Source organism: Corvus hawaiiensis, chromosome 2, assembly GCF_020740725.1.
Source record: "Corvus hawaiiensis isolate bCorHaw1 chromosome 2, bCorHaw1.pri.cur, whole genome shotgun sequence".
Classification (NCBI taxonomy): Eukaryota; Metazoa; Chordata; class Aves; order Passeriformes; family Corvidae; genus Corvus; species Corvus hawaiiensis.
Genome location: NC_063214.1, coordinates 25,849,717 through 25,876,918, shown reverse-complemented (window position 1 = coordinate 25,876,918; position 27,202 = coordinate 25,849,717). Strand labels below are relative to the sequence as shown.

Below are 27,202 nucleotides of genomic sequence, written 5' to 3'. Positions count from 1 at the left end.
GCTGCATCTATGCCACTATACCTACAAACATTTAAAGTTTCAGTCTTTACAGTTGGAATAATGTCCTAAAAGAAACTCTCCCAAGCCTGGCTTCACATCAACATGTAAAGACAGTTAAATACAATGCAGTAAGTCAAGTGCTCTAATCAAGATTTCTGCAGAAATGCTGCAGCACAGTGGAACAGCTGGTTATCCACAGACATTCACCTGTTCCTTGAGCAAGACTCACAGATAATGGCCTGGGTATGTAGACAGATAACACACTCTGCTAAGTGTGGCTCAAAGCATTAAAATATGTGGAGAGGAATTTCTCCCTATTCAACACAGCTGGCCACTGCTGTTCCTTCCCAATCCCTGGAGAGTAACAGGCATAACCTGCTGCAGAATGAGATTGATCACTGCCATGGGTTACATCAGCAGTCCTGCAGCAGGGGACACTGTGGTGTGAAGGACAAGACACTCTGGAGTTCAGTGAACTGCATTTTATTGAGAGATTTGTAACACCCCCTTACCCATTACCATTACTGCCCTTCCCTCACACATAAGCAGTTTTTCCTTAGGCTAGAAAAAATTAACTTTTCTCATCAAGTTTGTAATTCTTGAAGAATTACTGTGCTTTTAATGAAACCACAAATAAGTTTAGAAATAGTTGCAAACCAAATTTTTTTTTCAGGGACTTGGTTCAAGTGCTTCCACTGGACCAGCCCAAACAAGGACACTTTTTCCAATGTCCCAGCAAAAAGTGCATAGAAGAACACAAGGACCTGTCCCTTGGGTCAGTCTCTAACTCCAGTCCTCACAAAAGGAAACTCTCAACCACTCAATGAGATGCTGTGAAGGAACACTTTACTTTTTCCTGTGCTACTGAAGGACTCTTCCAAGCAGGTGCTGGAAGTCATCTGCTCTAACAGCAGCCACAAAGGAGATCTGTTGCCATTTCCTGTAACCTGGGAGGTGCTGGCCCCTATGAGACCTTGGGCTGCACCCTGAAATCCACCGTGATGTTGATGTACAGCGGGTTGTGTTCCACTGAGAGCAGTTTGTAGGAACAGGAATTCAGCCCGTCTGTCTTCCATGTTCTAGAGACCTGACGGAGCAGCTTCATCCTGAGGACAAAGAGGAGAAAAATCTTCACTGATATGCACAGGAGTGGAGTTTTGAGCTCTTTCCCAATAGAAATAAATTTGGAAGCAAAGCTACTGCAATTTTCTATCTACTGGGAATGCAAAGTCCTGTTTCCCCTGTCTTCAGCACAAGCACATATGGGGAGAAAAATCCTTTGGAGCAATCTCTGAAATGATATGCTCAAACCATACCTATGTAACTGTAATTTTGGAAGTTTCTAGGGAACACCACCAGTCAGTTCTAGGAAGATCTCATGTACAGAAAGCAGCTACCAGCTGTGAACAGTGTTGTCACAGGGGTGTCCCCCAGAGCCTCTGGGTACCACACAAAAAGCCTGTTTGGCCTAGAGCAAAGAACTTGGTTCCCAGGTGCCTGGCTCAGCCACAGACCAAGACAAGGCAGAAACCTGTTCTTGACCCACCTCTCTCGATTCTCCTCGTTACCGTGGTCACGGTTGTGGAAGATCATCGTGTACCTGGCCACATCAGCAGGCGGCCTCACCACTTTCATCTTCTGCATCTCAACCCTGCAAGAAGCAGTCAGAAGTGTTGTGAGGAAGACAACACCTATAAACCAGCTCTTAATGATAAAAACCCAACAACTGGAGACTTCATCTCTTGTAGATGCTGTGGAAGCAAATATAGAGAGTTGTAAAAGCTCATCTGCATCTATTCCACAACCCATTTTACCAGAGAAATGATGCTCAGAATTGCATTTCTGGAGGTCTGGGGGCGGGTGGCAGATACACCTTTCTTTTGAACAGAAGCAGGCAGCTACTATAGCAAAGATGTAGAGCTTAAAGCACACATTATACAACAGAGTACATTTGTATCAGTATGGACTGGACTACTCTATACTGCCCTGCAGCAAGTCTCCATATGTTCTGCGACAAGTTCATCTCAACCCCTGCAATAAAACCCCTATACTTGATAGTTCTCCACTTTAAAAAAAGAGAAAAAATTTTTTTAAAGCTTGTTTTCTTTTTTAATAGCTGGCAGACAGTTGAAAAACTTTTATTTGTTCACATGAAGAAAATTTCTCTGAGAACAATGCCAGAAGTGGAGAGCCCTATGCACGGATTTAAGCGTCTGACATCAGGCAGTTGGAGCTTTTGACCTTACACCTATCTGTGGAGCACAGCTTTGCTCTGACAGCAGAAAGAAAGAAACTGTATGACAAGGGAATTAAGGAATAGTTCACCTCTTTGCTAGTCACTCATCAGCTGAAAGAAAAACAGGAAACCAAGATTTGAAAAAACTGAGCCCTTACAGATTTCCATGACTTTGTAGCAGTAGATTATCAAACATCTACAACAAATGATCTGAAGTATCTCTTTGTGATACACGCCTTAGGAGGGGGCCCAGAAGAGACCATCACGTTTGTTCCAGAAGCAGAACAGTAGAATCTGAGAGTCCCCAGCCCCGAATTTTGAGGGCACCGAAGGGATGCTGCCATCTGCTGACTTCCCTCGGGAAGGCTCCAAGGATCTCTCCACACAACAACCCACCAGACAACAAGCTTGCCCTTACCTACCCCTGCAAACTCGGTCACCAGCCCAGCCCAGCCCAAGGCCCAGCCGAGAGGAAGGGCACAAGCCAGGTCCAGTTACAGAGCACACACTGGCTCATGACTTGGTTTCCCGACCAAGACCTCAACAGCTGCAAAGTTACAAAGTGCCATACACAAGCATCACTTTTGTTTCCAACCCCCTGAAAACATCATAGAGACTCTCAGTAAATCCTGCTGTCCCTGCTGCTTCTCTGCTGCCCATCAGAACATCTGAAAGAACTATCACCCTGGGAAGCCAGGGAATAAGAAGGCACCAAGCCACTCCCTACACTATAAAAGCCAACTCCCAGGAGGTCACAGAGAATTTGGTGTGTCTAAGCAGAATTAAGAAGGAAGAAATAGTTGTGGTTAAGAAGGGACAGAAATCCATGCCTCCAGCAGACCTTTTAGATTTCTTGAGATACAGCTGAGCAATCCGCTGGACTGACACCGAGAAACACTTTCATTTGCAAGTTCCTAACTTTCAACACACTTGATCCCCTGTATATTTACATAACATCACCAGGGATATAAATTTTTTGTCCCCAAAATGTTTGTTTGCATATTAAAGCAACTGGAAAGGATAGCAACTAAAAATGATAAGCCAAACTGATAGGCTCTGCCAGCAGAGCTTGCAGAGTTGTGGGTTCTTATCTGTTGTTTGCTTGTGGTTTTTTTCTCCATTTACTAATAGCAATGCAGGATTAGAGGTTCCTTCCTAGGCAAATGGCAAAAGATCAACAAAAAAGTTTTGCTGACTTCTTTGTCCCACTAAACCTCTCCAGCCAACAGGTTTCTCCTACTTTGACAGGCACAGCTGCAAAATAAGTTTTCACAAGAGCAAAGGGCATATGCATATATATGTAGCTTTTCTAAAATTCAAGTTATTTGCTATCTTCACTATAATCAACACCACACAAATACAAACTAAGCCCTACTTGGAGTAAATCCAGTAGTCAATGAATGCAGAACACCCAGTCCCACCAAAACACTCCCACACTCTTGCAAAGTACTGGAACTCAATACATTTGTGTGTCTCTGGCAAACCACACTCCAGACTTCAATTATAAGCAATTTCCAAGCAAGAATACAAATGCTGTGTGTCTGAGACAAAATCGAACCAAACCAACCAAATAACCCACAACCAACCAACTGTGAGGAAGAGGACTAGGCATCAGACACAGCTAACCCTTGCAAAGAGGGAACTGCTCACAGAAGTGCATCTTGCACTTCACATCTCTACTGCAATACTGTTCAATACTGGTTTGAATGAAGGCCCCTGTAGTGTTGTGCTCTTGGAGGCTTGGTGTGAAGTTGCGCCAATTTTTAAAATTTTTTTTAACTAATTCCTCATTGTTTACCTGATTCGAAGGTCATCATCTTCTCCACCCCAACCCCAGTAGCTGTTAGAGAATCCATTCACTTTGGAAAACTGATCTCTTGTAAGAGCAGTTACACCTCCAAAATAGCCCCGGTACCGTAACCTAGAGGTACAAGAAGAGAGAACGAAGAATTAAGTCAAATTCCATCAACAATGAAAATATCACTCCAGATCTAGACATGTCTTTGACAGAATTAAGGGTGCACAAATCCTTAAAAGCTGGTCCTGTTCTCTTCCTCCTTTCACAAAGAGATGATGATTTGCTTTAGGCCAGAAAAAGTTACTTATCCAACTGAGAGAAGCTTCTCTCTCTTTACACAATTCCCCTTGCCAGCCAAAGAGGTATTTCCCTTCAGGGACTCTGATGTATAGAAAAGCAACAAAGCTATGCACTAATGTGGTAGAAGCTTTGCAATAACAACAGCAAGCCATTGATTATCTTAGAGCTGAATCTGAAGAACTTGGAATGAAATCAGCTCACAGCAAGGGGACATGTGCTACTGGATATTGCAGTAACAATTCCAAGGTAAGGTACAGTGCAAGTTACTTAGTAACCCAATGTAATGGAGCTCAGCTCTAGAGATTAATTTCTAACTTTTACCTTCCTCATCCTGAAAAATTTATCTACTTTAAAAAGGTGTTTGCATACCATCTTTATTTATCTTAGGCCATTCTGCTAATTGTTTTTTATGATGCCCTCCTCTGTCTTGGCCCTTAAGGTAACATTACAACACAGCCTCTACTACCTTGCCCCTGCCCATTCAGAGGTGATGGGCACATGGCTGCAGATTGCATTTTGATTTGTACACGTATATGAATCTAAACAGATGAACAAATTTCCAGGGCTAGAAAGTACTCATTATGGCATTTGACATGCCAGACAATGCTTATTATTATTTCTGGTTTACCATGAATATATTTTAAAAACACCAGAGGAGGAAAAAAAAAACAACACAAGACCCCCAACACAAACTCCCTCAAGACTCTTTCCTGGCTGATTTTTGTTCCAGTCACAGCATCACAGAGGAATTGTGAAGGTCAAAGGGGCCCCTGGAAATCATGCAATCCAACCTCTCTGCTCAGAGCAGGGTCTGCTAGAGCAACTTGCTGAGGAACATGTTCAGTCAGATTCTGAGCATCTCCAAGGACGGAGACTCCACAACCTCTCTGGGCAACCTGTTCCAGTATTTGACCACCTTCACAGTAAGAAAGCTTTTTCATATGTTTAAATGGAATTTCCTGTATTTCAGCTTGTGCCCATTACCTCTTGCCTTTCACTGAGAAGGGTCTGGCTCCACAGTCTCTACTCCCGTCCATCAGGTATGTATACACATTTCCAAGATCCCCCTCTGCCTTCTCTCTGCTAAACAGTCCCAGCACTGTCAGCCTCCCTCACATGTCAGATGCTGCAATCCCTTCATCATCATCTCAGGCTCTCCTTTGGACTTGCTCCTGTGTGTGCCAGAAGTGGACACAGCACTCCAGGTATCATTTCCATGGTGCTGAGTAGAAAGGAATAATCACCTCCCTCAACCTGCTGATAACTCCCCCACTAATGCAGCCCAAAGGTGCCAGTGGCCTTTGTCACAAGGGCACCTTGCTGGCCCAGATCCTTTCCTGTAAAGCTGCTTTCCAGAAAGTTAGCCTCCAGCAGCTACTGGTGCACAGAGTTACTTCTCTCCAGGCCCAGGACCCTGCATTTCCCTTTGATGAACTTCTTTGTTCGGATTCCTGCTGCCCACATTCTCCAGCCTGACAAAGGCCATGCTACATAAACCAACCCTGTGAGATTTCTGTCCTCTGAAAACCTGCTGAGGATGCAATCTGCAACCTTCCAGGCTACTGATGAAGATACTAACTAGTACCAGCCCCAGTATCAAACCCCGGTGTAAACCACTAGTGACTGGCCTCCAGCTGGACTTTGCTCTGCTATTCAGAACCCTTTGAGCCCAGCAGTTCTGACAGTTTTAGCCCATCTCAGTGTCCTCTTATTAGTCCATATTTCATCACTTTGTCAGTGGGACCATTATGGGAGACAGTGTTGAAAGCCTTCCTAAGATAAACATTATCCACTACTACACCCTCATCCACACTAGTCAAATCAGAGAAGGCTAATCAGGTTGGTCAGGCCTGACTTGTGAACAGATTTTTCTCTCCCCTTTATCTCCTCTCCTGGAAGAGACAAGCCACAAGGTAGAGGAGGTTCCATCAAGTTTTAATTACACATTACTGCCTTGAGACTTCTGCTACAGATACTCCAGAGGAACGCAGTAAACAGATGGAACGGACAGCAAGAAGGTTCCATAAACAGGAACAGCAGGGCAGAGCCCTACCCAGCTGTGCTTTCAGGTCACTCACCAACAGGATCACATCCCATTCCAGCAGCCTGACAGTTTGGGAACTGACTGCCCATGCACACATCCATACACACACCCCACTGCTTGCTTATTCACCCCATAATTCTCCTACACCACTGGAGAGGCAGACACCAAAGGAACCACAGCTGAGGTGCATTGGGAAGAGTGGGGCCAGCAGGTCAAGGGGGGATTCTCCCCCTCTACTCAACCCTAGAGAGGCCACATCTGGAGTGCTGTGTTCAGTTCTGGTCTCCACAGGTCAAGAAAGACAAGGACCCGCAGGAGAGGGTCCAGCAGAGGCCACAAAGATCATGAGGCGTCTGGAGCATCTCTTACGAGAAGAGCCCGCGGGAGCTGGTCCTGTTTAGTCTGGAGAAGACTGAGAGGGGATTTCATCAATGCAAATAAATATCTCAAAGGTGGTGCCAAGAGGATGGTGCCAGACACTTGAGTGGTTTCCAGTGACAGGATGAAGAGCAATGGCCATAAACTAAAACACAAAAAGTTCCACTTCAACATGAGAAAGAACTTTTTTCCATGGAGGGTGGCAGAGCAGTGGCACAGGCTGCCTAGGGAGGTCGTGGACTCTCCCTCTCTGGAGATATTCAAAATCCACCTGGACAAGTTCCTGTGTCACCTGCTCTAGGAGACCCTGCCTTGGCAGGGGTGGCAGACTGGATGATCCCCAGAGGTCCCTTCCAACCCCATCCATTCTGTGATCCTGTAACCAGGACAGTGCTTTCAACCCTTCTCAGGCAGCGCAGAACTGGCAGGGCCCAAGCATAACTTGCTCCCAGCTGACATCACCTGCAAACATGCATCACTGTAACAACCTTTGTAACCACCCTTCCCTGAGGACAAGGGAACATCAGCTCCTTTGGAATTTTTAAAACTGACTGAAGAATACGTACAATAGGAACGGTCAGGAGGAAAAGATGTTGTGCTGGTCTCAAGGAAAAACCTTTATTAAAATAAAAGAGTTTTCCCAATCTTATCTTCAAAGCTTTAATATATAAATCTTGTCTAAAAGAATCTAAAACTGAGCTGTAGTTATGTAGCTAAAGATAAGGCACTGGATCTCCAAAGAAATACGGGTGCTAAGATTACTGCACACTGCATCACAATAGAATATAGCCCCCTGGAAGAAAAATAATTCCCCCCATGCAACACCAGGAAACTAAAGAAAAACCCAAAACCAAAAAACAGACAAACAAAAAAAAACCCACTTCCCCCAGAAACACCCTAAAACTAAAACAAAAAAATTCCCACAAAACACAAACCAACCCACATTCCTGTGCAGGACATTTTGTGTTAATACAGAACAGTTCCGTTTTCTCTACCTCATCTGAGCAACATGTCTCAGTATGCTCACCCCAGCTGCAGCAAAACACTGAAGTCAGCCAACCGAGATTTCAACCTGTGGTATCAGCTCAGTTCAAGTATCATTCTTGAGCTCAGAATCTGAATTCCTTCAGACATGCCTTGGAAGCAGAGCATTATTATCCCCACTTCATGGATGCGTAAACACAGGCAGTGACACAGAAAAAGTACTACTCAAATTCAAGCCACCAGTATTCCAGTGGAATACTCTGCAAGGCTCTGCAAGTGCTCCAAAAGCCTTGTATGTATGTACTTGTTCCAGTTTTCACTAAATGACTGGAAAGTGAGTATTATTCTGTGTAAGTATTGGCACATCCCACCTCTTTCTCATATACTTAACAAAGGAAATGCAGAAGCAAAGCAGAGCTTTACTTCAAAGTACTTTGAGATTAGCTTTTGCAAAGCCCACTTCTAATCAATATTTAGAGTGACATGACATGAAGTGAATCTTGAAAGAAACAAGTGTAAACACTTCTAGTCATTAAATTCACCAAGTTCAAGAGCCTTTCCTCTCTGAGGTAGACTGAACCTGACTTTTCACTTCAAACTATTTAGATCACATGAGCACTTAGGGGACTCATTTAAAAATCAGAATTATCTTGTGTTATACACTGTTCAATCAAATAATTAAAGGACAGACCTATCCCTTGGCAAATTCCCACACCTGAGCTCTCAATATCAGGCATTACCTCTTCAACAGCAGAAGTAAGTGGCAAGTTCTGTTACAGTAAAGTCCCACCCTCAAACCACAGGATCAGGAAACTGTAAATGTGTATCTAGCTTTGACAGAAGGTCTCTGCACAACCTCTGGCACATTGCTTTCCTCTTGAAACACCCCTTAATTCAACCCCAGAAACCAGAATAATAACAATGATCATTTGTACAGGAAACCACAGGGGTGACTTCAGAGGTGTCTGTCCAGTCCTGTACTCCAGAGAGGTGAAGTGTTACCACCAGAAACCTGGTGTCAGAAGGAAGGGTAGATAACAGCATACAGCTCCAACAGAAGAGGAACATTATCAGTAACATGGCATTTCCCCGCTGGTATTCTTTCCATATTGCTGGTTTCCTACCTGTATCCAGTATTGTTCCTGCCAACTACAAGGTGCTTTGGTTGTGTGTCACACATGTAAATGTTAAAGTCATTTTCTGGCACCAGATCCACATCATGGAAAATGAAACAGTCCCAGCTTGCTTCTTTTAGGGCCTCTAGGTATCCTACATTCAGCAGTTTAGCTCGATTAAATTTGGTGTTGCCAGCCTGTGGAAGAGAATGGAAAAAAACAACTCTGAAGAAGGTGCCACAGCTTTTGAACCAGAGCTGCTCCTGGGCATTTGTTCCGATCGCTTGGTTTGCAACCACATCCGTGTGGCTTTTCCAGCACCTCGGCAGCAGTGACTGCACAAAGAGTGCCCTGTAACACTGGGCACAGCATCGAAGTGACCAAAGGTGCAAAGTGTTTCTCCAGCCTCTATTCATCATGAACACACACAGCCAGGGCCAGGAAAGCCTGTGGATAGCTGGGTACCCCACCTGTGAGTGCTCCATCATGTGACTTAACTGCCCTTCTGCCCCCAGTCCTGGAGTTACCATCAGGCTCCACAACAGAGAGGTACCAGTATAGCCTAAAAATGTGTTCCATACAACTGTGTCAGTAAGGCTTATGGAAGTTCTTTTTAAAAAAGCAAAACCAAATCCCCATGTTAATCCCATGCTAATTAATCTCTAGTTGTCAGAGCCCTTGCCACAAACGATTTATGCTTGTTCCCTCAGCCTCAAGGACAGCGATGCTGAAAGAGTTCCCTGTATTTCCTCAGCTCACACACAGATGGCAGAGTGGGAAGCGAAAAGCAGGTCTCCTCATTTTTACCTCCTACCTATAACCTGATTATGCTGTTGCATGGGGCCTGCTCCTAGCACAGAGCTTCACCTTCTTTTTACTAGTCTTCATCGTTTGCTTTTGCTATAAGTTAGTTAGTAGCTGCTTTTCAAAAATCTAATTTTTCACTGCTGAGGTATAGGTATATCCACACATGCCTGGCAGTTTCATAAGCTTATCATGTCACTTTGGAGCCATACATGTGCTTATCTTTCTGCTCTTGAGGACAAAGTGAGGATCTGCCTCCAGTTCCCACCTGGAACCAGAGGACCAAACCTTGCCCTCCCAGAAATGGACAGGACAGTCATTTTCCAGAACAAGGAACCTGATATACTTGAAAGAATAATAATAAAAAAATTTCAAGAGAAACTGCTTGGAATTCTAGGATATTTTCTAGAAGGTGCCTGGACAGAAAGTGGCTCCATGGAAAATGAGAAAGAAGCTGGCCTCCCCAGGCTAAGAGAAAGTGAGCTGCAGGGAAAAGCTGTTGTATACAAAACATGTTTTATTGTGCTAAAAAGTAACACTTTCCTCTAAAGCAGAATTTGTTCACCATCACTAAAACAACCATCTGCTCCTGCACAAAGATGATTGATGGGATTTATAACTCCATACCTGCAGTCTGAAAAATACAATACAGTGCCCATTCTGAGAAGTTAAGAGATGGATAATCAATTGCATTCATTCTCTGGAGATTAATTTTCCATTAGAAAATTTAGATACAATTCACCCAAAATCAGGGTGTCAAATTTCTGAATGGGGGGGCTTTCATGTGTTTTGGATTTTTGTTTGTTTGTTCTTCTTAAAATGTCCTGTATATAAAAATACCCATGAGATATCTCCTCCTGAGGATGAAAACATAGGTTATTGAGTGAACAGAACAAATCAGGTGTCAGACACATTTGGAGACCATCACTTCTATTGAGTATCAAACCCAGCTTAGTTCAGGAGCAGCATCTTCCATCTGCTGAAATTCTGTTTTCCTATCACGAAAGCCACCACAGCACCCAAATGCCAGCTGACAGTGCTTTCCAGGAAGGGCAGTTTTCCATGTCAGACCACACACTGAACAAATAGCAGAACTTACTCGTCTTTTATCAAGGACAGAATTGTCTCCCTTTGTTTCTATGGAAGAAGAACACTAACCACAAGACAAAATTTACTTGGGCAAGAAATTACTCGCCCTTTAGGGATTACAAACTCACACTGTTCCAAGTACAGCATTCATGTATGCATACATTTAAAGAAGCATGACTTTAGAGATGTTAAAAGTAGCCCAAAAAGAAGAAATCTGGAGTAAGGCCTTCAGAGGCTCACAGAAAAAAATACAAAAGGCCCATTTAATCTACCTCCAAAACAGACTCTATTTCAACAGTTAAGTTCCTGTTTGTCTTTCCTCAGAAGAGACTTAAAACAACTAATGACATCACAAATTGAGAGTAAAAATGGATTTGCCCCAGAAGAGTTTTGTTAGACCCACTTTCCAGGCTTTGGGCATGCCTATCTGCATGGAAAAGCTATGTGAAAGCTTCCAATCTTCCAAGCACAATCTCTGACAGAATAAGTTCAGGTTTGACATTGCTGCTCTGTTGGGGAAGATGAAACAGGAAAGCCTTATAAATATGATTGCCTGACAAAAGATTTTGGGAATATGAAAACTACAGGCAACATCGAAATGAAAGCCACTTTTGAAATACCAGGTCTTAGTTACTGAACAACTGGAAAACAATGGTATGGCCGACTGAAGTAATCCCCTCTTGATTGAACAATACCCTCTGCTTGCAGGCAGGTCCAAGGGTCAGAGCAGACCCTACTAGCTCAGCAGAAGGGGTCCAAAGGTAGTTTTTAGAAGTTAAGATGTAACACTCTATGGTAATATAAGAACTCTTATAGGCTGTATGTAAATGCTATAGGATTTGTATCTTGTATTAGATTGGTTAGTGACAGCTGTATGTAAATGCTATAGGATTTGTATCTTGTATTAGATTGGTTAGTGACAATTAGAATATTCAGCACAGAAGATGATTTATTGTATTGTAACCAGGACTTCAGACACTCTTATTCCACTCTTACTCTTACTACACTCTCTCTCACTACTTCTTCACTCTCATTCCTCTCTCTCTCTCTCTCTCTTTACTTACCCGCTTACTCTCTTGCTCTCCTGGGCCTGCTCCGAGCTGAGTCTGGCAGCTCTAAGCAGTGCCCCTGTACCCACGCCCTTTGCAATAAACCGCATGTTCCAAGATCTGCCTATAGAGATCTCCCGTCTCCATCCGTCCCGACGGAGCCACCCACCCAGGCTCCTACACTGCTCTCATCAGACAAAACTTCCATACTTCTGTATTACTTTTTGCTAACATGAAAACAGCAGTTCTCCACTGCACATATTTCAAGAAATTAAAAAGATATGCCCATTCTCCCAATAATTTATTCCTAACCACCACTTCCTGCTAGAATGAGCCAGTAGATGAATGATTATAATACGTAGTAATGCAGAAAAAAGAAAGCCCTCAGTTTTACCACTCTACAGGCCACATGATGACTCTAAACAATGGAAGAGCAGTTCATTCCAAGTAAATATATGATGCCATGACTTTTATTGCAGTTCTGCTGAGACATTCAGCTGAGCAAAAGTGTAAGAGTGTAAGCTTTCACCTAGAAAGCGCTGCCTCATACTGATTAATTGACTCTAGGCTCTTTAATCAGGAGGGAAGAGAAACTGTATTAATTTATCACCTTTTTCTTCTGCTGTCTGAAATGTCTGTTTGGAGCCAAAGCAGAACACGTAAGTAAATGACAGTGAAAGAAAACAAACATAACAGAAGATCAAGAAAAAGACAACATATTACGAAAGAGCAATATATAATGCTATTCGCACATGCAAGTAGAACATAAGCACCTTGATGAAAGACAATGTGGCACAGGTCTGCTTAAGTTTTAGCCACTGAAACACCATTGGTAGGAAAAATACAAATAAAGAAATTAATAAAACTTTCAGGAACCAAGTGCTCTTCCATGACGACTACTTCCCACCACACTTGATGAGCAAATAAAACAACTACAAGCAGCAGCTGTTTAGTTTGAGAAAGCAAACATAAAACCACATTATACACACAACTTACTAAGCACAAGAGCCTGATGGGAGAGAGGGACTAGAGACAAACTGAGGCCTTCTATCCAAATGACTCCAAATGTGACGACAGAACAGGCCAGCCTAGTTACATGTGTGGATACTGCAAGAGAAGTGAGTTGCATTAGCAGTGCAAAAGATGCTTACCTTGAATGCTAACTCAGGAACACTAAGTTACTTAGACTGGGAAATGAACACCAGTTAAAGACACTGCCAACACTCCCCAGCCCTGAGATCCAGTAGTGCCACCAGCAGTGGCTGCAGGCACTGCTGCACCCCTCAGCAAGCAGAACTGCTCAAAGCAGGTTTGGAGGATGGATGTCAGACAGCAGAGGCAGCAGAAGCCTCTCCTCAGGCTGCAGGGCACAGCCATCACCCTCACCCAAACAGCTCTGCACAGCTGCCTCACCTGGTGAATGACGTAGATGCCATAATCCAGCTGCTGCCTTTGCAGGAAGGGGTGGAGATGCTGCAGGAGGTACAGCAGATGCTTCTCTCGGTTGCGGTGAGGGATAAGGATGGCCACATGCTGCAGGGCTGAGCACTCCACAGGGTGGTACCGGCCCTTGGCTACCTGAGGGTTCTCCTTTTGCACTTCTTCCAGTGTAACAGATGGTTTGAAGGAGAGTTTGCTGGCACCTCCTGTAGGAGAAGCACAAGAAGCTTTCCTGAGTCATTTCAGATTGTGGCTGGTCCAGTCACTTAATGAGGCACTCTGTAACCAGTGTAAGAAACCCAAGTTCAAGCCCCAATTGGTTTCCTTACCCTTCCAAGAGAAAAGTAGTACTACAAGGATATTACACAGGCACTGGAAAGAGAGGGTGTCAAGCATGTAGTCACTTAAATTGATTATGAAGTAGTGGCAATAAAAAATATTTTAAAAAAACTCAAGAGAAGTTCTAAGCTACTGCAGAAGGACTGGGCAAAAATGACTGCCAGGCAAAGCGCAGGAGAAGAAAGTGGAAAGAGACATAGGACTGTGGCTGTAAGAAGTCATCACTACCTAAAGCACAAAAAAAGCATGACAGGCTTAAGGTTATCAATTTGTAAGATAAAACATAGCAAGGTTTTCTGTAGCCAAATGAAATTTTCATCTCTTATCTCCCACTGAGCTATCATGCCAGCTCCTGTGGACTCAGCAGGCCCATGAAAAAGTACAATACAGCCATGCTGCATTTAATTAAGCAAATACACCTTGGGGTTGGAGTGAGGGTGTGCAGGGAGACAGAAGCTTTTTGGTTTACATCAGGGAAAAAGGAAGAATCCACCTTCCCAAACAAATCCCTAATCAGGTTCACAATAAGGAAGAGAAAGAAGATAATGACATGATACTGCAAAGCAGGAGCCTGGTGCTGCTAGCAGTACCAAGCCAAGAAAAAAGAATAATAAAAATGCCCAAACCAAGAAAACAGTCACCCATTTGAACCTTCATCATAATTAATGCTAACTCCAACAGAGTTGTGAAGTCCTTCAATTGTCAACACAGAGACAGAAAAGTATATTTAATAATGAAAAGGCAAAAACCTGAGGAAAGGTGAAAACACTTGTGGTTGAGACAAAAATAGTTTAATTAAAAAAAAAAAAAGCAGAAGATGCACACATAAGCAAGGGAAAAAGAAAAATTCTTTCATTAAGCCCCACTGGCAGGCAGGTGTCTGGCCACATCGAGGGAAGCAGGGCTTCAGCACATTCAGCAGTTGTTGGGAAGACAAATGCTGCCACCATGAACATCCCTCCTTCCTCCTTTCCTCGAGCTTTTACTGCTGAGCATGATAAATGGCACAGTCACAGGGTATGGAATACCCCTGCAGTCAGCTGGGGTCAGCAGTCTGGGCTGTGCCCACTCCCAGCCTCCTGCCCACCCCACTGGATTTTAGGGGGCCAAAACAGACAGAGACAAAGCCTCAGGAGAGTGCAAATGCCGTTCAGAGTAGCCGAGTTACCGGTGTGTCACCAAAGCTGTTTTACCCACAAATGCAGAGCGCAGCACCAGCTGCTCTCCCAGCCAGACCCAGCACAGGCACTCCGTGCCACACGACACTTCCCACCCTGGAGTGCTTCCTGCAACTGGTTGTACTGGTCTCACAGGAAAGGTGTCCAGCTGGTAAACGGCTAGGAAGAAATCCAAGTCAGCAGCACTACAGCAGATTAACTTGTCAGAGAGGAGAGGAAAACACCATCACTTACGCAGGTATGGGGACACAGCTGGGCAGGGACCCTGAAATGACTTCACCATGGGAATGTCTGCAGTGGATTTGATCTTCTCTTCCTTTTGACTGTGCTCCAGGCTAGTTACCTTCCTGAAAAATTCCACCATGCTCTTAGCTTTAGGAATTTCCTGTCTGGTGTCCACTAAGTAACTGAATGTGGTCCATAGCACCATCAAAAGCGAAGTGACAAGCACCAACACTTTGAACTTATAGAAGAGGTGATAAACATTCAAGCCCAAGGCCATGGCTTTCCCTGATTCACAAACTGCTTCCTCTGCTCTGATGCCAAGGCAGGTCACTGCATATCCAGTGGGGATGAAACCACAGTTCCCAATAAGAACGTCACAGTAGGGAAGGAAAGTTGGAGGTAGGGAGGGCTGCCACACTTCCTGCAGTTTTGAAATTCATGGAGCCATAGTATTGTTTGCTCTTCAAATGTCACAAAACATGACTTTAACCTGGACCACAAAAAAAGAAAAAAGGAAGGAGAGAATTAGTTTCTGCCACCTCCACTACTACACCTTCACAGACTTCATGAAAACAGGTTATGACAATACACAAAAGGAACAGCAAATACGAACAATTGGTCAGAAACCAAGACACTGAGCTTTGGTCCTAGCTCAGCCACAAACCAGCTGCATGATTTTATGTAAACCACTTTCCTGTTTTGTTCTTTTCTCTCAACCTTTTTTTTTTTTTTTTTTTCAGATCAGAAAGTGCAACCACTACCCAGTGTTATGTCTGTGTACAGTACTTGGCAATACACAGGTTTTACTACTTCCATTCCTACCAAAATTAACAACAGCTGCAAAGCAAGAGATTCTGCTGGCTATGAGTAAAGCCCCACCAAAATGAAAACCACCTGAATCTTTGCAGAAATAAACTGTTTTCTTCTGAAAGACAGTATTACCGATGCTATGTTGCGCTGCACAATGCAGCGTGAAACCTGACCGGTATCAGAAATCATTATTCTTTATCTGCTACCTGTCAGCACCACCTTATGGGTCTTTGTCCAGTATTCCCCTCTCACACGCAGTTGAAGGAGGAAAATCTTCCTGCTTTTTAAGGGAAAGGTTCAGTTTTTCAAAAGTGTTAGGTCTGTGAGGAGCCAATCCTTTGTTCCACTTCCTGCCCTCTTTCAAGAGCTCCATTTTCATACAGGCTTTTACTGCCATCATCATATAGTTACCACTCTAGTTCTTTTCGCTGTTATTATCATCTCATAGCAGAGAAAGAATGAAACTTCAATAAAAGAGAACTTTGATATAGAAAACACACAAGAAAACTGCTGCCTCTGAGAAGAACAAGGACTGAGGCTAAGTGAAGCAAAGGCAGTGATTAAAGACAATGCACATAAAACAGGCTAGATCAAAGAGAAGAAACACAAAAACATGGAAAAGGTTATTTTATACCAGCCTCCAAAGTACATGAGACCCTGGAGAGGTATCACAGGCACAAGGAATAGAGTAAGTCCACATTTCCACTAGTTTAGGCCAGGTGTCTTTTGGAGAATTTGTGGGATGTGGGAGCCTGACCCAGGACTAACAAGATGAACTCCCAAGCTTCTCAGGGTTCACTGGGAATGACCAGCTGCTGTCCCTGCTAGCAGACAGTTCAAGGAATAACCAACTTGCTCTCCCCATTCACATGCAACACACAGTGTTGCTCTAAGGAAGTAGAGGGACTCAAATAAAAGAGAAAATGTCCATCCTCCCCCATTGGTTTATACCCTGCAATAGTTGCATACAGGAAATCAGTGATGAGCTCTATGAATCATCTGAAAGCAGTGTGGACCCCATGGGTAATATTAGCCTGTAATTATTAAATCAAAGACCTTAGAATCTGCTTATCTAAACTCTACCTGCAAGTTTCTATGGAATAATCTCAATTGCTGCCTTTCATGGCCTCTAAGCTACTATGCAGCATTCATGAGGCGAAGCACTTCCCCCAAGGGGTGTAATTTTCTCCAAAAAACCACAAAAGTCCCAGTGCACCAAGTGCATGCACAAGGAGGGAATTTCCTTCTCCATCACCCAATCCAAGTGTGCCCCAGATAAACCTGGGCTGAAAAGGACAACATAAAAGTTAAGATACTGAATTTAACATGCAACGAATGACTATCAAAAGGTGTTTATTATATTCACAGCTTCCCACTTTCCCAGAAGTGGACTACAATCTTTAAAAGGAGTTAAAACAGTTGCTTACCACTGGTACTCACATTAGTGCAAATGGTCCGTCCCTCAAAAGAAATTATTTTTTCCATAAATAAAATTTTAAATTAACTATCCATTGGAAAAGACATAAAGAAACATCAGGAGGCAGTCAGCAGTATTAGTCAGAAGCAGCTTCTGAAATATTTTGTTGTTTTTGTTAAAATATCAGGAAGAGCATGCAGGTGTAAAATTGCTAAGGTACTAGGATGCTAAAATTATGGACATAAACTATGAGCTTACTGCACCAACCCTATTTCTACTCTCCTCCACTCCTGTTCCAAATCTCACACATGTGAATTTCCTTTGTCAGCTTTGCAAGATTCTATAAGTAGTTGCTACTAAAAGTTCACGTTACTTGTCTCTGACAAATATTCACACTATACTACTGTCAGTGTGAATAATTTCCCATAATAACTAAACTCACATCTCCACTGGGTTCTGTGGCAGCAACAGAATGCTGCTCTCTCTTAAAATACACTTGAGCACTTCAACCGAGCAGCATAAATATGCACGCACGATCACAACCATTAGTCACCTTCAGCTCATCACAACACTCATGCAGAAGGGCAATAATTCATCTGATGAAAGGAAAATTAAGTTTTAATTTACACAAACCAACTTTCTGACTCTGCCTGTTTCACACAGTCGAGTAAGGACAGATTTCCCACGCAGGATTTTCCAGAAACCCTTGCAAGCTCCTAAAGCTCATGCACATATTCCAAAGGTAGCAGAACAGGTTCAGCAGCAATGAGCATTCACTTCAACCTAATTCTAAAAACTGTAATAAGTTCAAGCAGGAAATAAAGCATGAAAAAGTTCCTTGGGACTGCATTTAATCAGCTCTGTACTATGCAGACAATTTATTAATTTATCTAGGCCAAAATCAAAAGCAGCAATGGGTTAGCTCCATGTGTATCAGAAGTGTAACAGCCTTCTTCATGAAATCCACCAAGAAGGAACTAAAATTGTTCACATCTGTCAAGATAGAAAGATCACTGTACAGCATCAGCTTTTCTATGCAGGACAGTCCAAGTCTTCAAGTTTTACAAGAGTCTGTACCTGCTCCTTTCACAGACACTTCCTTCTTTTCAACAGATTTGTTTCTTAGTAGGGCGCTAGGCCAGTAGCTTTTAACACCTCTTTTATGCAACGCTTTAACAATCCTGTTACCTCTTCCTATTTAAAACCCACCAACTGCACCGAGAAATTGTGCTATTTCAAAAGAAAAACAACAAACAAAATAAATCCAATCCTCAAACAAACTCCCTTTCCACTTCTCAGAATTTCAAGCCAAATGAAGAAAGCACATTAAACCATTCACTGCTGCTGCCATCACTCTCCTTCTTGTCGAACACTCGCTCCAAGAACTACGGAGAGCACTTCACAAGCAGCAGACACTTTTCATCCAGGAAACCCCACACCATAAAGAGACCTCTGTTACCTGTCACAGGCTGCAGGAAAGAATCAGCTCAAATCACAGGATGGGAGAAAAAAAAATTTTAAAGGAGAAAGAAAAAAAAAGAGCCAACACATCCCACTTTTCCTCAGGCCAAAGAGGCGCTCTGGTGCTGTCCCACATGCCCCTCCCTCAGCTCATGAACCAGCCCCAGATGGCAGCCAGCCTCCCTCCTTTCCTCCTAGCACAGCAGAACCAGCACAGAGGCACTCAGGCATGCCAGGACAGAAGCAATACTGCTCAGAAATAATTTCCACAACAAACCCTTCCATTAGAAACAAAGGCTCAAGCCTTTGCTCCTAAAAGCAAACCACAATTTCTATCAGTGCCCTTTTGGCACCTGCTCCATTTGGAGATTTTAAACATTAGAGATGTCATTCATCAAGCTGCCCACCACCCTCTTGTCCACATCTGTGGAGAAGTCCCGATGCTCCCACCACACTCCTGTCTGTTATCACCTGGACACACCCATTGATGACAGTCCCACCATGGACCAAAGCATCTACTTCATGCAAACAGCCTGGCTCACTGACCTTTTTCATGAAAGACAACTTTCTACTACAAGGTTGTCCCTCACTGGTGCTTTTCCTACCACTCTGACCTGTAAAACTCCTCTAGCAACCTCAGAGGATCAGCTGGATGGAAACAGAGGTGTCACTTTGTCATCTCACCCATCTGGGGCTCCCTCAGGCTACCAGGGATGCAGTACTGCAATGTCAGTGCTAGCTCAGCTCCGGTACAGTTTTCCTGCCAACTTCCCTAACCCTCCTCCTGAGCTGCTCTGTGTATGTGTGTGTATATATATGTGTGTGTGTGTGTGTGTGTGTGTGTGTGTGTGCTGACAAACACACTTCCTTCAGTAGAACTGCATCTACATCAGAGGAATTTATGAGCACACCTGTCTGCTAAGGTGTGGGATTTTCTTGTGCTTCCAGATGGTATACAGATATTACCTAAAGATACAGAAAAGATAAGAACTGAGCAGACAGGGTATATGGGTATGGTGAATTGTTGTAAGGGATGGGAGAGAAAGTATAGGTACAGCCTCAGGAGGAGTGATAATCTCTTGTAACTCAAACCTGTTTGAACTCTTTGTGCAACACATGCATTCCCCAGCAGGTAGGTATTTCAAGGCTTCCCCAGTGAGTGCCACCTCCTCTGTGCCAGAAAGGTCTTATCTATTATCAAGACTCCTTTCAGATACTCAGTAGTGCGGAAAGAGCCTTTAGTACTACCACATGTTTCAACTGGTCAGTCACAAAGCCAGACCAGTCTGGGTCTCAACTAGTCACCATCTCATCTTTCTCTCTGGTCCAGTCCCCAAACTATCATTTCTCTACACCAGCACAAGCTCTCATGAAAACATGGAGCTGGCTGAATTAGGAAACAAGCAGTACTTCTAGCAATCTTCTGTAATCCTTTGTCTACACTTCCCACTGAAAAATGTCAGAAAACCTGATATGACAACCAGCAGAAAAACAGTAGTTCAGCTTTCAGTTGACTGGGAATGGTTATTTTAGGAGAATGATAACAGATATTTCCAGGCAACGACTGGTAACATTCTACAAACTGCCTGGAACCAGGCAATTTTAAAGAGGAAATGTATGAGTTAAAAACAAACAGACCAAGGTGCATTTGTGGGGCCTGATTACAGTAACAGCCACTACCAGCTAAAATATTCCAGTATGTCAAGAATACAAAGAGATACACAGATGTGCTGGCTCCACACTCTTTTTCTTACTATTTATTACTTGATAACTGCTTGATACTCAATATAAAGGAACAAAAGTACTGGCAGCTCCAACTCCCTGAATTACAAACTAAAAAAAAAGATAAAAGAATACGTAACACACCAGGAAACAACTGACATGGTTTAACCCCAGCTGGCAACTCAACACCACACAGCCACTCCCTCAACTCCCCACCAACAGTGGGATGGGGGAGAGAATCAGAAAAGTAATAATGATAAAACTCCCAGGCTGAGATAAAAACAGCTTAATAGGACAGAAAAGGAAGAAAACAATAATTAGAATAACTGTGACAATAATGATAATTAGAATATAGAACAGACATGACGCAATTGCTCACCAGTGCCCAGCCAGACCCTGAGCAGCTGCCCCTGGCCAGCCTTCCCACTGAGCATGATGCCCTCTGGTATGGAATATTCCTTTGGCCATTTTGGGTCAGATGTTCTGGCCGTTCCCCCTCACAACCTCTTGTGCCACTTCAGCCTTTTCACTGGGAAACTGGGAAGTCCATGACTTGGGGTAAGCACTACTAAGTGTGTTATCAATGTTATTTTCATACTAAATGAAAACCACACCACTCTACTAGCTACTAGGAAGGAAATTAACCCTATCCCAGCTGAAACCAGGGCAATAGCCTGGATATTTTAGCTTACACAGCTTACTGTCTCCAGGAGCGTGGGCATCACAGAAGCAGCGATTGCAACAACGTAAATGAGGAAAGGCTTGGTAGGTAAATACAATAAATCCATTTCATACAAAGAGAATATCACAGCAGAAAAGCACTGAAAGAGCACTTTCCATACATTTTTAACTCGGACGTGCAGGACAGAGAAGAAAATAGGTGTGTCTCATTATCTCACCTATCCCTAACAGGGACACCATTGTTATTCCACTCAATATTACCCCAAACAAGGAGTGCTATTCCCATGTTCCAGCCTGCTCTGGTTTATGATCAATAAGCTGAACAACTCTCTCCACAGGGAATGCACTAGACAAATGCAGCAGTCCCTAAGCACTGGTATGTGTGAAGTCCATTGTCCTTTGAACATATGTTCCTGATTTTCCAGCTGCTAGGCACTCATCCAGCCACTCTCTCACTTTACCGCTCCTGAACAGAAGAGGGGGAGGTAAATATTCAGAGGTCACTTATCAACTGACAAGGCAGAGACAACTTGGGGAAAAGTAATTTATTGTCAATTGAAAACTGAGTGGGATGGTGAGAGACAAAAAGTACAATTCACCTCTACTCCCTTCTTCCCAGGCTCAACTTCATTTATTCATTCCCACCTCCTCTACTTTCCAATCCACAACAGTGCAGGGGGACAAGGAATGCAGGTCATAGAATTGTAGAATCATTTAGGTTAGAAAAGACCTCTATGATCGTTGAGTCCAACCATTAACCCAGCACTGCTAAGCCCACCACTAAACCATGCTCCTAAGCACCTCATCTACAAGTCTTTTAAATACTTCCAGGAACAGTGACTCAATCACTTTCCAGGGCAGCTTGCTCCAAGACTTGACAACCCTTTCTATAAAGAAATGTTTCCCAGTATCCAATCTAAACCTCCCCTGGTGCAACTTTGAGGTTGTTTCCTCGTGTCCTGTTGCTCATTACTTGGGAGAAGAGACCGACCCTTTCAGGTAGTTGTAAAGAGAGGTAAGATCTCTCCTGAGTCTCCTTTTCTCCAGGCTAAACAGCCCCAGCTCCCTCAGCTGCTCCCCATAGGACTTGTGCTCCAGACCTTTCACCAGCTCTGCTGCCCTTGTCTGGACTTGCTTAAGCACTTTGTCTTGGGGTGACTTGATGTAGTATTCCCTATGGCTGCTCTATGCCCAGAAGTTAGTTTTATGCCTTTCTATGCTTTTAAACTGAGCGGAGAGAGCGAAAACCGAGCAAACTTCTCAAAGCAGTGCTTTTCAAGGACACAGACAGACAACACACTCTCGCTCTCCGCATTTTTTCTTCCTTCTGCTGCTGGGAGTGTGAGAGCAGGAAAAGCACCCTGCTTGCTTGTTCAGCCATTTTTCGGGATTTTTTTTCTCCAGAGAGTTGAACTTTGTTTTTCCAGGAATTTTGGATTTTTTTCCTTTTTCTGCTGGACTGCTTCAATATCAGAACACATTGGGAGGACTTTCCACCAAGCACAGAGGGCCTGGCCCTGGGCCAAGTCCCAGCTCCGAGGAAGAGGGAGACCAAAGGGAAGACTCCAACATTTTCCCAGGCTTTTCCTCACAGCGAGAGATTTTATTATTTAGCAGTATTATCCTTTTCCTGTGTGTTTGTTAAATAAATAGTTTTTATTTCTTTCACTTCCCTTCGAGGAAAAAGTTTCTTTTTTCCCAAACCTGGTGGGGGAGGGGTGGTTTGTAACCTGCCTTCTCTCAGACGATATATGTCTAAATTTGGCCAAACTAGCACTCACCTCAATGTCTTTCTTCTAGTGAGGGGCTCAGAAACCAACACAGGATTCAAGGTGTGGCCTCACCAGTGCCGAACACAGGGGCACAATCACTGCCCTAATCCTGCTGGGCACACTATTGCTGATCCAGGCCAGGATGCCACAGGCTGCAGCTTCCCTCAAGGCATCTCCTCCTGTTACAACATAGGGCCAACTACTGTACACTCAGCTGAGAGAGTTCTCTGCAGCCTGTACGTCCAGCCATAGCAAATGAGCGGGTGTTACTACAACACTGCAGTACAGTTTCCACTTTCCTGAGGCACAGTGAATTCTGATGCTACTCTAGGAAATGCCATCTAACATCTCTAGGCCAAGAAACACATTTATGAATGGCCCCTCTTGTTACACAGCTACAGCTGAGCCACTGACTTCACTGTAAGACGCAGCACTGTCAGCCTGAGCCCAGCCGAAGTGACGGAGTGAGGGATACAGCAAACAGTTCTGGCACAGCCCATCACTCCCTAATGCTTACCACAGAAACATTTTTTAAGGAAATACAGCACTTTTCAAAAACATCTTCCCATCCAAGATGAGTGGAATACCCTGAAAAACCACATGATAAAAGAGATTTCTGAGAACACAGGAACCTCGTGTGTAATGGAATGCTCAGGTCACGACTCAACTCAGCAATACCCTATCTTTTTCTGGCAGCTGCTGCCTTGCTGGAGTGGCATCAGTCAGTATAGATGACAGATGTCACAGGCCTTGATACTTTATAAAAACATGTCAACACATTCCTGGTCGAATTCCTCACTCAATTCTCTCCTGCACAATAAAATAACATCTGAGAAAACCACTATATTACAATATAGTGTATTCTTATTTCAGCTTCACAATACAGTTTTTTAAATCAAAGTGTCAACCACAGATAAATAAAGCAATACAGAAGTAGTATAGATTTAATACATTTATAATTTTCAGTTTACAAGTACCTATGAACAAAGTTGTAAAAAAAATGAAAACTAATAGAGTTGAACATGTATTATGAAAGCTTAACTGAGAACAGAATCCCATTATTTGTTTCTCATAAAGGTACTTCAGCATGAGAACTGCACCAAAGACATTCCAGCTAAAGCTTCCTTAGGCATGAACAGATTTACTTTTTTATTATTTTTGCAGTCTTATTCCCGTAAGGATTACAAATTGTCAGGGCCTACTGCAAAGACATCAAAAAGCTGCGCAGATGGCATGACTTTGTTAAGCTACTAAATGTACAGGACTTTTTCCACATTAAAACACAATTTATGTGTTTTATACATATGCCAGTTTTCAACCAATTGGCAAATGGATTTTTATGCAGCAGAAAACTTTCAAACATACAATTTAAGAGCTCTAACTCAAACCCTTTGGAAGTGATATGGCCTAGAACAACATTTTGGAATTCAAAACTAGTACAACATTGCAACACGAAATTTTAATCAAATGCTTGCAGAAGCAATTTGAAAAATATACTCCCGAGACTCAGGATATTATTAAACCTTTTGGACAAGTAGCTCAGCAAAATTTCAGGCAGAGGGAGATAGCATATCACTCTTACATTCAGTTACTAATTTCTTTCCCCCACCTAACCAGATCCTGCTTGAGAGTCTGGAGAATTAAAGGAGATGGCGATGTGGGCTCCTCCTCTCCGACCCTCTCAGGGCTAAAGAGCTCCTGTCTCTACAACCCTCCGCACACAAGCACCAAGACCTCTCTCTCTTTCCAGGAAGAAGAGAGAAGGTCAAGAGGGATGACACTTAACTCAGAAGCAGAGCAGGGATAAGTGGCTCCTTTCCAACCTTTCACTTCCCATTACTGTGCAGGCCTTACCCCTTCCCATCTCACTGAATAAAATTAGCTGCAAGAGTTCAGAAGCCAACTACAGAACTGAAGACTGAGGGGAAACACAAGATTAGTGCTGATGATGTCCCACTAACACCAGATCCAAAAACATTGCTCTTACTTTTAACTGCATACATTTACAATCATCATTATATCTGTTTAAAAGGATTATCTGAATTAGAATGCATGATAACTTTATCCCACAGTTCACTGCCTGACAAATAAATATTACCCAGCTGTTGCTCTCAGGACACCAAGATGACCCAATTGCAGCTCTAAGGCATGTTACTTGTAGGCATGCCAAAGCACTTCAAACAGAAGACAAAATACTTATAAAGCTAAAGATGTTGAAAACCATAAAGAAAAACGTGATGGAAGCTCTCTCCCATTGTTTTACCATATTTTCAAGGTCCTATTTATATGCAGGGCAAAACCTCCAGTCTCTGAAGCAAAAAAAAAACCAGCTATCCCAGTTGCAGACCTGCTGGGTGACTTTTGAACTACTTATTTGCACAAAAAAAAACCCAAAACCAACAGCTTTTAACCAAATTCTTGCATCAGTAGACCAGGCTACAGAATCTCCAGACAGACCTCCTTCAAACTAACAAAACCCAAGTTCACCAAACTCATACAGGTAACTTAGACTTAAGATCATATTATAGAAAGCCAGCAAACACCCGTCAACTCCTATTTTTTACTACATATTATTTAAAAGAGAAGGACATGCCAACTCAAACCAAGGAGAAAAACAAAAAGCCAAGTTTTCCAAAGTTGAAGTAGCAAATGTCTTACTTCTAACTGAAAAGTATTTGTGAAAATGAAACACAGCTTTTACAAAAATGACAAGGAAATACCCACATAAATCAAAAACAAGATCAATCATACCTAAGGGAAGTGTTTATCACAAAAACTCATTCACAGTAGCAGCATCCTGGATGAAAGGTGATACTTCACACTGTTAAAGAAAGGTTCATGAAACATTATCCAAGTTGAACAGTGAGAGAGAACAATACAATACCCTGAACTTGCACTTTTAAGTATTCTAAATTTAATCAGAGTATTTGTAATTAACAACAGAAGACCTACAGAATCATCACTGAGCTGGCAAAGAAAAAAGATATTTAGAGAAAGAGCATCTCACACAGCTACCAACTTTATTGACAAAAAGTGTAAATATTTAAGTTGAAGAATGTGAACTGATCCCAAAGTTTATTTCTTTGGGTTTTTTTAATGGTAGCTATCTCAAAGACATCAAACTTTCACCTTCTGTTTCTCTAAACCTCTCTGTTGAAAACTGTCTTGTAAACTGCCTCAGCTGTCCCTTGGGAACTTCCACAGCTGTTAAATGAAGGGGTAGAAAAATTGTCAAATCCACATGAGATATTCATTGTTAACTCTTTGAGACAAGCAAGCATTAGTAGGAAACTGAATATACATATTCTTTTTGACTATTACTCCTCGAGTGTTATGAAAATCTTAAGTCTGGAAGGATTCAAATCTTATCAGAGCTCTACTTTAAAAGCATTTATATTATGATTCAGAAGTAAAACCTTGAATATTCTTGCTAGTAGCCCCACTTCTGCTTCCCCTCAACACCTGCACACACATTTCCATCATCCTCTGGGGTGTTTCTGTCAAATGGCAGTTTCCATGAACCTGTGCAAGTCTCCTTACAAGCCCTCTGATCACTATTCTGGCTCCTCCAAAATAACACCTGGAGTAGTGACTGAAAAAATTTATGTCCTGTCAGTAAGAAAATTTTAGTGAACAGCATAACTTGCCTGTGCTCCGGTTTCCATGTGTGAAATGGTGAAAAAAAACACCCGGTACTGTATTAACATAAACCCATTCAAAGCTGTAGTTAAAGTGCAAAAACCAGTGCATTGCAGGCGTCCTCCTGACTTCCAATCCCCGAGCCCGGTACAATACGTACTTCCACCTGGTACGTAATTTTTAAATATGTAACTATTGCAAATTATTTCAGTAAAGCTATGCTGTGATGACATTATGTCCCATACCATTACTCGCACGATCACAGCCTCAAGTCCTGCCTGCGATGTCCATGAGGGGTTCCCCGCACGCACAGGGACTCCCTGGAACTCCTGAGCTGCACAAGACGACCCAGTTTCGGCCACGTACCAGATGCTCCAAGTCCGAGGAGGTGGAATTAAACCAGCCCCCCTGGCCCCGCCGCTAACGATTCCAAACCGAAACACCGGCCGGGCTCTCGTTACCCTCAGCGCTCATTCCCACACCCTCCCGCCGCAGCCCTACCCGCTCGCCCTCAGGACGGGCAGCTCCTCGCCGCGCTCCCCCGCTCTGCACACGGAGCTCGTACTTACGGGGCCCGCGCCTCCCACCGTTCCCGGCGCTGCAGGGGCTCGGCCCCGCTCCCGGCGTGGTTCCCGCTGCCGCACGGACAGGGACACGCTCCCAGGGCCACAGGGACGCGGCCACACTCCCGGCGCGCCCCCGGCCCGCCGCCCACCCGCTT

At 43.3% G+C, this 27,202-nt stretch overlaps 1 protein-coding gene across 2 annotated transcripts; it reads right to left on the bottom strand.

The window, feature by feature from the left end:
- Positions 1-467: 467 nt before the first annotated feature.
- On the bottom strand, positions 468-27,202 carry B4GALT4 (beta-1,4-galactosyltransferase 4). 2 transcript variants are annotated; one of them, XM_048293931.1, is made up of 8 exons: positions 27,051-27,202; positions 25,594-25,663; positions 14,989-15,469; positions 13,211-13,443; positions 8,865-9,052; positions 4,035-4,157; positions 1,547-1,651; positions 468-1,106 (listed from the first exon to the last, which is right to left on the bottom strand). In XM_048293931.1, the coding sequence occupies exons 3-8, from the start codon at positions 15,254-15,256 to the stop codon at positions 965-967; spliced, it is 1,059 nt and encodes a 352-aa protein (XP_048149888.1). In that variant the 5' UTR covers positions 15,257-15,469; positions 25,594-25,663; positions 27,051-27,202; the 3' UTR covers positions 468-964. The 2 variants fall into 2 exon arrangements, with proteins under 2 accessions (XP_048149888.1, XP_048149889.1); XM_048293932.1 differs by lacking the exon at positions 25,594-25,663.

What these genes read in the sequence shown, in the direction of transcription:
- B4GALT4 (XM_048293931.1), bottom strand. Translation starts at nt 15,256, where the DNA reads ATGGCCTTGGGCTTGAATGTTTATCACCTCTTCTATAAGTTCAAAGTG. An exon ending in AGGAACAATACTGGATACAG is followed by an intron (nt 4,158 to 8,864) that starts GTAGGAAACCAG and finishes TTGTACCTCTAG; the next exon opens with GTTACGGTACCGGGGCTATT. An exon ending in GATGATGACCTTCGAATCAG is followed by an intron (nt 1,652 to 4,034) that starts GTAAACAATGAG and finishes TGCTTCTTGCAG; the next exon opens with GGTTGAGATGCAGAAGATGA.